At 42.0% G+C, this 9,797-nt stretch overlaps 1 protein-coding gene across 1 annotated transcript in view; it reads left to right on the forward strand.

Annotated features, from left to right (window-relative positions):
• Positions 1-752: 752 nt before the first annotated feature.
• Positions 753-9,797, forward strand: part of LOC107566911 (neuropilin-1a-like) — a 74,433-nt gene continuing 65,388 nt past the window's right edge. The window contains exons 1-2 of the mRNA XM_016252481.1: positions 753-1,411; positions 3,339-3,513. Coding sequence (XP_016107967.1) covers positions 1,345-1,411; positions 3,339-3,513 — 242 coding nt within the window. The 5' untranslated portion in view covers positions 753-1,344. The remainder of the gene's footprint in view (positions 1,412-3,338; positions 3,514-9,797) is intronic.

The raw sequence follows: 9,797 nt of genomic DNA on the forward strand, positions 1-9,797 counted from the left end.
CGAAAGCGAAATCGATGCGACCATGCAACTTATCTATCCATAGACTGCTGCTGCGTAACGCGCAAGTCCCCTCGCTCAGTGCTCCTGTTTGCATTTATGGATGAAACGCGCGTTTTAAGGCACCATGCAGCGTAAACGAGACGTGGTTACAACAGATTCCAGTGTGATAAACCCTTAAAGGAAAAAAAAACAGGTTGCCCCTATATGGACGTATTTACATATCTGTATAATATACATCCTCCTATTGATCCGAATTGCGCAATATTGAACGAAGTTCTGAATTGCATTGTAACAACTATAAGAATAATAATGCATGCACTCATGCTGGTGGTGATTATAATGTTCGTCTCGTCTTTAATTTTGTGTTTGCATGCATGTGTACAAATAGGCTACGCAAAGACATGGAAATGCACACTAAAATAGTCAAGATAGAAACGATTCAAATAAGTAGCAGTATCGATCAAATAAAAGGCAGTTTTACAGTTGTGCGCTTTATTTGAAACGGTTTCCGTGTGCAAAATATACACAGCGGCTTTGTGCTTTTCTCATTTTGAGAGCTAAAAGTGGCTGGTGTGATTGTATTGAATCTAGTTATTTATTTTGGTCAGCAAGTTCAGTCGTCGCTTGATATAAAGGACAGCAGCACCCGTGCCACACTTCCACGGCGCGCGAGGGCTGGACAGTGTCTCACAGAGGTCTCTGGGCTCTTTTATACGAGAGGTTGGGCTCCGTATAGGTCGGGCTTTGCATATGTGTAATCAAACCAATGAGAATCCCCTGCGCGTCTGGCACACGGCAGAGCAACAAACTCTAGGAAGAAGAGAAGCGTAATTTAGGGGGTGTATCCCTTGTTTAAGACGCTGTTATGGTAAAGCCAATCGCCAGATGTTTGTGTTCCTCGCTCAGATTGTGAGACTAAGCAGAACGCCGCGTTACTACGCGGAGGCTGATTCGCGTATCCAAGCCACTTTTAGCCAAAGTCTAGCTACACGCGATCTCTCTCGCCCACTTTACGCGCAGGATTACGCCCGTTTGCTCGTCTATTTCGCAGAGCTGCAACGCTTTTCTGTCATTCTTTAACAGGCAGAAGGAAATGGCAAAGGAGAGAGGAGCGCGGCTGGGAGAGCGCAGAGGAAACCAGAGCTGAATGGCAGGATGCGAGCGACCTGAAGACGCACAAAACCTCGCATTTCTACAGCGCTCAGACCCTTTTACGCCTTCTTTTGGTTTCCTTCCTTGCGAACGAGAGGAATTACCACCCCTATACGACCACTTAAGGATTTTCTTTTTTCAACATTTTTCAAATTTGTATTATTTTCACACGCAGAACTCAAGGAATCGAGGATGCATTGTGGATTAGTGCTGATCCTCTTTACGGGAATCTTTCTCATCGTCAGTGCTTTCAAAAATGGTGAGTGAACTGGAATTCAGTGACCGGGGTGTTTAATGACTTTTCTTAGAGATTAGATGGGGAAAGCCTAAAAGTGAGGGGTTGCGACTTCATTCTGGTCACCTGCTCTCAGCTGCCGCCGGTTTCTGACACTGGATGGCCAGGCAGATCATTGAAGATCGAGCAAGCGCACTGATTGCGGTCAAATGTGTTCACATGGTAGACATATTTTAGAATAACTTCAATTAATAATATTAATGTTTAGCAAAGGGCGAATATTTACAAAATATATTATTTTACATTATATTATTATGTTTTACATGTATTATAATGACAAATTATAAGCGTATCGCGTTATATTTCTTAAAAGATGAAAGCAACGTTAACGTGCTTTCACATATTTCAAAATGTAATGAAACCCATATTTTCATAAATACTGTATTCATATTTGAATATAAATTAACTACGCATTAGTTGAGTGTTATGCTATTTTTTTATTAAGAACGTGTTATTAAAAAAAGTTATTATAAAGTGCTACCTAAAGTTTTCTGTTCGTCTAAAAAGTTTTGTGTTACTGACTCTAATCTCGGCCAAATTTGGGAGACTGCACATTATTTTAACTGCCTAACTGTAATATTTACGGTCTGATATTACGAACTGCAATTATAAATAATAATTTTGCCCCATTGTCCTGAATACGTTTAGTTAAATGTAGGTGTAATAACATTTATAAACTTTGGGAGAAGTATTATTTGCTAGGCCATTTTAGATGTGTTATTGTGATTAGTCATGCAGTTTTCAGTCCTGTTTGCGCACTCGTCCGCGTGTTTTGCTAATAAAGTCACATAATGTGCAGCCTATCATGTCTGTCCGGAATAAAGTCTAGAAGGCTTCAAGTGAAATTTTAATGGGGTCACTTGCATATGGTTTAGTCGCTTACGTTTTTATGAGCTCATGTGTAGATAATCATGCGTATACTGTACGTTTATGAATTAAAATAATGATTGAGCATAACAAATTCTGTGTTTTTAAGAGTGATTATAGGGTCATGGTTCCCTCTCAACAATATCAACCTCAACACAAAAGCCTCTAACGATAAATCACCAAAAGGTCATTTACTTCTATGTTTTTTTTATGCATTGTACTTTACTAGACCAAATTTAAAACATCCAGTTCATTCTGTTTGCCTGAGATAATTCTTTACACTGAAATATCTTGAGTTGTTTTAGCATAATTGCACATATTTTCTGCTGGCAGTTTTACGTTGAAGCTGTCATATTTTCTTGTCTGAATGTGTTGGTGTTTATTAAATAAAAAGTTGGACATCTCCGTTAGACTGTGAGCCATGTGGTGCTCCTTAAGTTTGTTTGTTGTTCATAGATATGATGAAATTCAGTGTTGATCAGCTGTAGAGTGGTTGAAAGAGCAAATAAATAAAACATGGGAGAGACAAAGGTCATGCTTCCCTCCCACATAATGACATTAAATGTAGGCGTAAATATCAAGCCTTTATTTAGTACTCAGAAATGGGTCAGAAATGACTAGAGGTGCTTTTCTCTGTTGTAGTGAATGCTTGGAGAGAAACGGCATAGTCATTCTTATGTCAAACTATACAGTAGTGGTACTGTATTAGGTGTTCAAAAATAAACCATGCAAGACAGTGTCACAATGAACATGGAATGCGTTTGCACCATGGAAAACCATGTTAAAACTGTTTTCATTTTCTTATCACTGTAAGTACTCAGTGTATTTATTCACTGTATTATATATAGTTGTGCGTTGTTGGTTGGTAAACCAACATGTGAAACTCGGGTTGATCAGACGGATCTTTCTTATAAACCTGGTTCAGCTAGTCCCATACTGGGGACAATCATCCAAAACACAGCATAGTGTATATTGGTGACCAGATTTACAGCATGAATGAAAGTTTTCTTTTCTTTTCTTTCAGACAAATGTGGGGACAATATCAGAATCACTAGCGCAAATTACCTCACTTCACCCGGTTATCCGGTGTCTTACTACCCGTCTCAGAAATGCACATGGGTGATTACAGCTCCAGGACCGAACCAGAGGATTTTGATCAACTTCAACCCACACTTTGACCTGGAAGACAGAGAGTGCAAGTAAGTGTTCAGTGTTCACTATTTGGTGTGGAGGTGCGCCACCTGCTGGCACTGCTTGAGCAAGACGTTCAGCTGCTGTGGAGCAGAGACCCTCATGTGTGCTTGGCTTCTTTTAGTGCTGATTTCATTTAGGTTTTCCAAAAGCATTTTTTGATCGTTGTGTAAATGTGTTAAAAATAACACTTGTTTGTGTTGGAGTTTCCTCTACACATTGTGCTGGCAGATGCCAAAAAGTGAAACAATAAGGTATTGACAGCTAGTTTTTTTTTTTTTTTACATCATGATTCAACAGTTGATACGTGGTTTGGTTGGTGCAGTCCAGTCCTCTCTTTCTCCTTCTCGTTCCGTCTGTTTCCTTTGTTTGTGCTGGCAGGTCTGAGGGACGTCATTGTACTGTCAGAGTGTGGCTGACTCTGTTACTGTATCCCCTCCACCCAAATAGTCTTCCACCTGGAGTCCTTTGTGTTCACTGAATGCCTCGTATTAATGGCACCGTTTATCAGGATCTTTACCTTTTTATGGCTCTGTAAACCTACAGAGATTTACAGCCCCAGATGACCCCGTGCTGTCTGCTCATAGGGGGGTCTGTCTCTTCTGAGAGTTCATGTTTCGCTGCCCAGAAACGACCAGACCCCCCCTCCGGTCACAGATACGCACACACTCACAAATCTCCATCCAGGGGATACTTAGAGTGAATGGAGTGTGTATAGACACATGGCGAGGACATAATGAGCCCCCCTAATGAAATTATCCAGCAATGGTTTGCCTGTGTTCGAACAAGCCACGCTAAAGAATTGCACGTTTAGCTCCCGAGGCAGTCAGAGGATAGAAACGAGTTTAACGTGAGCTCTTTAAAGTGTGCTGGGAACTGTTTAGGATTATGAAGTTGTAGGGAAAACAATTGAGGATTATCGAGTGCTTCTGACTTTTTGTAATTTTTGCATAAACTGCATACCAGTTTACAAGTTAAGTTAAGTGCTAACTTGAAGACGCACTCATGCCCTCAGCACCGCATTTTCTACTAAAACTCAGCTTCAGGGCTTTCTTCCCCTCCGTAAAACGTGCTGTGGTTGTATTTCCCCCCCAAGGCAACATATGCCATTCACTTGCATTCAGTGCCACTCTATAATCTCTCCACTTCAATCTATCATTTTAAATTGCTGTGGAGAACGGCTATTCAAACAAATTTAAAGTTGTTTAGTAATTTCGGTCGTGATTGGTCAAAAGTTATGAGCCACTGAGATTGACGCCCCACCACCTCTATCATTGTGACAAAGCAACTGAACAGCATTAATTAGGAAAATAGTGTCAATAATGCAAAATGACAATAGTAAACACTCATTTTTCAGTTAAAGACAGTTCATCATTGAATTCAGTGATGTCAACATCCAGCTCAGTTCAGTTTAAATAATATCTTTGCAATTATGTCAACGATAACGCTGGAAATGAAGTGTCCCCAACTAAGCAAGCCAGAGGCGTGTGTGTGTGTGTACTGTGTTGTGTCAGAGGCCGTCCTCTGCTGATAACACATTGCTCTGACAGCACTATGAATCATTGATGCGCCCCAATCCGCTGACCAAACAAAAACTGGAAACGTTTCCTCCCGATTGTTACATTCATGTCTTGAAGCGGTGAGGGGATGCATTGGATGGAGGAATTGTTGAAACGTGGCAAAGGACAGAGTGTAGCTTTGCTCTCAAAAGAGATAAGCTTTACTGCTTGAAGCAATATTTTTTGTACCTAGTCATAGAATGCACAACAATGGCCGGTTGGTTTAGATTTGTGCATGTGTTTGCTCAAGATGGCATTTAGAGAATGCTTGTTCAAGATTGGTCCCAAAGGAGGCCACTAGAAGGCCCTTGGCTAACCCTAAGTCTGAAAGCACAGCTTTATAGTGACCAACCTTCAGCGCCGCCCTGCTGGGTCAATCCACAAAGTGCCACATGTCCTGCAGAGAGAGCAAATACACTCTCGGCTGGCCAAACAAACCACACATCCTGTATCTGTGTTGCTCAGAGACTAAGACAAAGCTGATTAGTCATGGAGACTCTAACAGTAGATGCCTTTGATTTAGTTATGGGTTGTTTCATAAAGAAGTTTTTGGTTTAATTCATATAGATATACATTCAATGGCTGCGCTACCATTAATTTTCTCAGATGCCCTGCTGTTGATGTGAAATAATGTTGTGGCTGACAAACCGAGGTGAGAAGAGAAAGGGTAAAACAGTAGGTCTCACCAGTGTTTAAATATCAACACGGCCCTTCCACTCAGGCAGGGTCTTGATCCATTGTTTGCATGGGCTCCAGTGGAGCAGGGGCCCTGTGGGTCTCCTCTCCCCCACTGAGAGGTTCCATAGCCAGGCTGGGAATGGCCGTAACTCTCCCTGCTTCTTCCAGACACCTGACGCTGGCCCTCTCCACTCCTCCACAACGAATAAACAGAGAGAGAGCCGTACGGCATGAACATTCATCAGTGGTTGTCACGAAAGGGAAAACCAAAGAAGTATGGAATGCAACGGACCTCCTTTCATCCTCAACGATGAGGGGTTTTAAAGGCAGGGAATGCTTTGACCTCTGGGCTGTGGAGGAGGCTTGGGCTGACAGAGATTGTTTTAAATACGTATGGCCCCTGTTAACAAACATAAGCACGGCAATCTATTCTAAGGGAGGGTCAGGGAAGCAATCGTAGGATCAAAAGCATGCTGGGCCAGGCACAGAGGCAGAGTGAGTCAAACTTAGTGCTCCTAAAACAGGTGTACCACTCCTGTTTCATTTCACAAAGATGGCATTTTTTCCCTAAACGGTTGATGTGCTTTGTGTCGCCCAGCAGACAGAAAGCAGACCGTAAAGCAGGGGCTTTTGCTTCCGCGCTGAGCAGTTTGCTGTGTTGGGTGGTTGTTTCTTGTCCCTAGACTGCTTCTAAATCACATTTGTTCTGGCTCTGCGCTGGATTCTGGGTACAGGGAAAGGAGGCAGCAGCTGTCATATGGATCAAGAGTGAGGTGGTGTTACTAAAGCCAGTCCAGATGGAGAATGAGGCATAAACATTGAAAAACATACACAATAGTGCCCACATACTGTTGAGAATAGGAGATTTCAAAAACTGAGCTGTAAAAAGATGATGTATGTAATTTCTCTCCTGAAGGTTAATTGCCTTCATGCTCTGGGGTGCTTTCAAAACATTGCTGTTTGTTTGAGAATCCTGGCCAGTCTAACATAGCAACAGTTTAACCAATGACATGAGTTCGGGGTGTGGCTATTTGTCGGATCGACCAATGATATATTTTTGTAAAACCTGTTTGAAAACAGTCATTATTAGGCCATCTAATTGAAAAAGGCCTTTTAGAGGAGACCTCAACAATGTTGCAAAGTATGTCCAGTAGCACGTCAGCTATGCTATCCACATTCATTTTATAGTTCTGAAACGATAGTTGCTCTGTATTTTCCACAGTCATGCCTTTTTCACTCGTTGGCACACATTTCATCACTTCATTTTCTCCTTGGCCCTCTAAACCTCTCGCATGACACTGAGGAGCTTGAGGTTGTAAAGTGGTCCGGCTAATGAGAAAGATTAAAGCATTGTGTATCTTTCTGCATGTGTGTGTCAGGGCAAGGGGTTTTCCGCCGCTAAAGCGCTTCACCTTGGCCCGTGTGTTGGAAGGACAGGCTGATTGAAAAGCTCTCTCTCTCAGTGACATCTGCTGTCCTCCCTGCTGTTCTGTCACTGGCTTGATTCATGTCCTCCTCATTCTCTTGCTCTCCGTCTCTCTCTCGGAAAGCCTAGGCACTTTGCCGCTCAGCGTGAGCTTATCTACGAGGGGAGGAGAGAGTGATGAAGTAGGGAAGAAAAGGAAGAGAGTGTTAGTGAAAAGTGAGTAGATGAAGAGGAGGAGGCAGACAGGATGAAAAACAGTGGAAGATTCAAATAAAAACACTACAGGATATGTGAGTTATAGTTGGATAAATGGCGCTTAAAAGAAGGAGTAGGCTAACCAAAATCAATTAGGAATTAACAAAGTTGTAGCAAACCTCCACCATTGTTGCAGTAAAGCACAGAAGCAAATCTCAAAATGCTCCCACTGACAGAAGAATGATGAAGCTTCTAAAGAGAATCTGGCAAAAGTCTATCCCGCTTTCCACACAGAAAAGGTTTCCCAATATGGAAGTTTCTGTTTTTCTTGCTGTGAGCCATGAGTAAATCTTGTTGTTCATTTATGTTTTGTTCCAGCTCAGATGTACTTAAGTAGAGCTTTACAAGTTGCATGATTAAAGAACAATTTGTTAATCTCATCACTGGATTTAGATGTGAAGATATGACTTTGTGATATGATAAAATGTAGGTAAGAAAAACTGTTGTAAAGGAAAACTGTTGTCGAACACCACTTGGCATTTAGGTCATGTCAGATAGCTCTGAGGCCATATGTATGCTAGTGCACACCTAAAACTTAAAATTGAAAGTCTTTAAAGCCACAAATATTGATGACTTATCTTCCATGTATGGGCATATATATATAAATATTGCCTTATAAAATGTAAACTTAAGTGTGAAATATCTCTGCTATTTAGCAATGGCAATATGAAATATTACAAGCAAGGAAAAAGGAGTCATCTACAAAAAGTAAAACTTCTTAATGTCTGAGCTTCTGCATTATGCATGTAAATATGCAGTGGAACATAAATCCCTAATTTTGTTTAGATGAAGCTCATTAGCAACAGGGCAAGATGTTTCCATTCAGAGGCCCATATATGGAATCCGAGAACGAGAAACACAGGGAGAGAGAGAGTGAATGAGGGAAAATTACCACTGCTTAGGAAACAAGAGTTGAGGTTCTCAGCAAGATTGGTTAAAGATCTGATTCGAGACAACCTGATTTTTTAAGCTCCCCTAGAGAACATCAGAAGGGTCTAAGCTTTAATTGATGTGGTCCTGTTGGAGAGCTAATGCACCATGTCTGCACTTGCTGGCCTTGTTTAGTTTGCTGCCAGAGCCGCAAATGGCCCTTTATTTTTGATTGATGGGGCTCCTGCCCAGCTATGGTTCAGCCCACACTGCTCTGAGCTTAAGGGACCAGTTGGATGGGGATTTAGGTTTGACAAGGTTCAGTTCCACTTGGGCCCCACGCTAAGATGGCAAATTGAGTTTTTCAGCTTGTATTTTTGAAAACATTGTGCTTTTTGATGTAAATTTAGGCTGTGAGATCATGTTTTAAGAACTTAACTTTCATCTCATTCTTATTTGTTTGCTCTAGTTTGAGTGCAGCCGAGGGCCGTCCATCTTCGTTTTCACTGCTACAGTGTTGGTAGTGAGTTTGATGGCTGGAAAGAGACAGTGATGAATGGGGCAAAGGCTCTCTGATTGAGCTGAGGCAGTTCACATGCCGCTCGCCCGCCCCTTTTGTTTGCTTTTTTGTTGGTCTTGTCTTTCAGCAGGTTGGTGTTCGTTTTAGAGGGTTTGTTGGTGTGTGAATGTGGTACTTTTCTCACACTATAATTCGCAATTAAATAGCACATGTCCCAAAAGCTGCAAACTGACCTGTTTTTAAATCAACCCCTTAGTGGGATGTTCGTGGTCTTGTAATGTTTCAGCCTCGATGCCAGCTTAAGTCTGTCAGCCCCTCCTTTCATTTCCTCTCCTCCAGTTTCCAGCAGGTCTGCTGGTCATAGCATGCATATTGAGCTAATTTTCTTTCACAAGGTCTCCAAGTTGGCAGTGGCAGTGTGGGTTTGTGAATGGAGAGGTCATTTTGCCCTCCAAACATTGGCATGGGCACTTTGATCAAACTGCCGCGCGACAAGACACCACACATATGCGTGCACACACTTTGACACAAGCACATTGCCCGGGCCACAGCAGAATGCACCGGAATTGCAATGGAAAGAAAACAACACACCACCTGGCTGTCTCAGTGTGTGCCCTCTGGAGTGTGTAATTCCAGGAACTTGCTTTCCATTTTGAAGATAACGGAGAGGAAGGAGATAAAGTGAGAATGTACGTGATAATGAATTAGGACACATAAAGAGTAAGGAAATGAATTGTGAGATGTTGAGATTTGACAAAGCGAAGAATTCTCTTTTGTTCTCCTTCTTCCTCTTATGTAATCAAAAATCTGCATCTAAAGGGTGTGTGTGTGTGTGTGTGTGTGTGTCCCAATTCCTTGTCTCACTGTTGACCATGACACTGTTCCCATGAGATATAATGCTGACTTGGTCAAAGGCAGCACTTTGTATCCATTCCCTGCCCCCATCTGCTGTCTACATTGTACAAGCCTGGAGGAAAGGGGGGG

This window comes from Sinocyclocheilus grahami, unplaced genomic scaffold (assembly GCF_001515645.1).
Source record: "Sinocyclocheilus grahami isolate Dianchi unplaced genomic scaffold, SAMN03320097.WGS_v1.1 scaffold1112.1, whole genome shotgun sequence".
NCBI classification, from domain to species: Eukaryota; Metazoa; Chordata; class Actinopteri; order Cypriniformes; family Cyprinidae; genus Sinocyclocheilus; species Sinocyclocheilus grahami.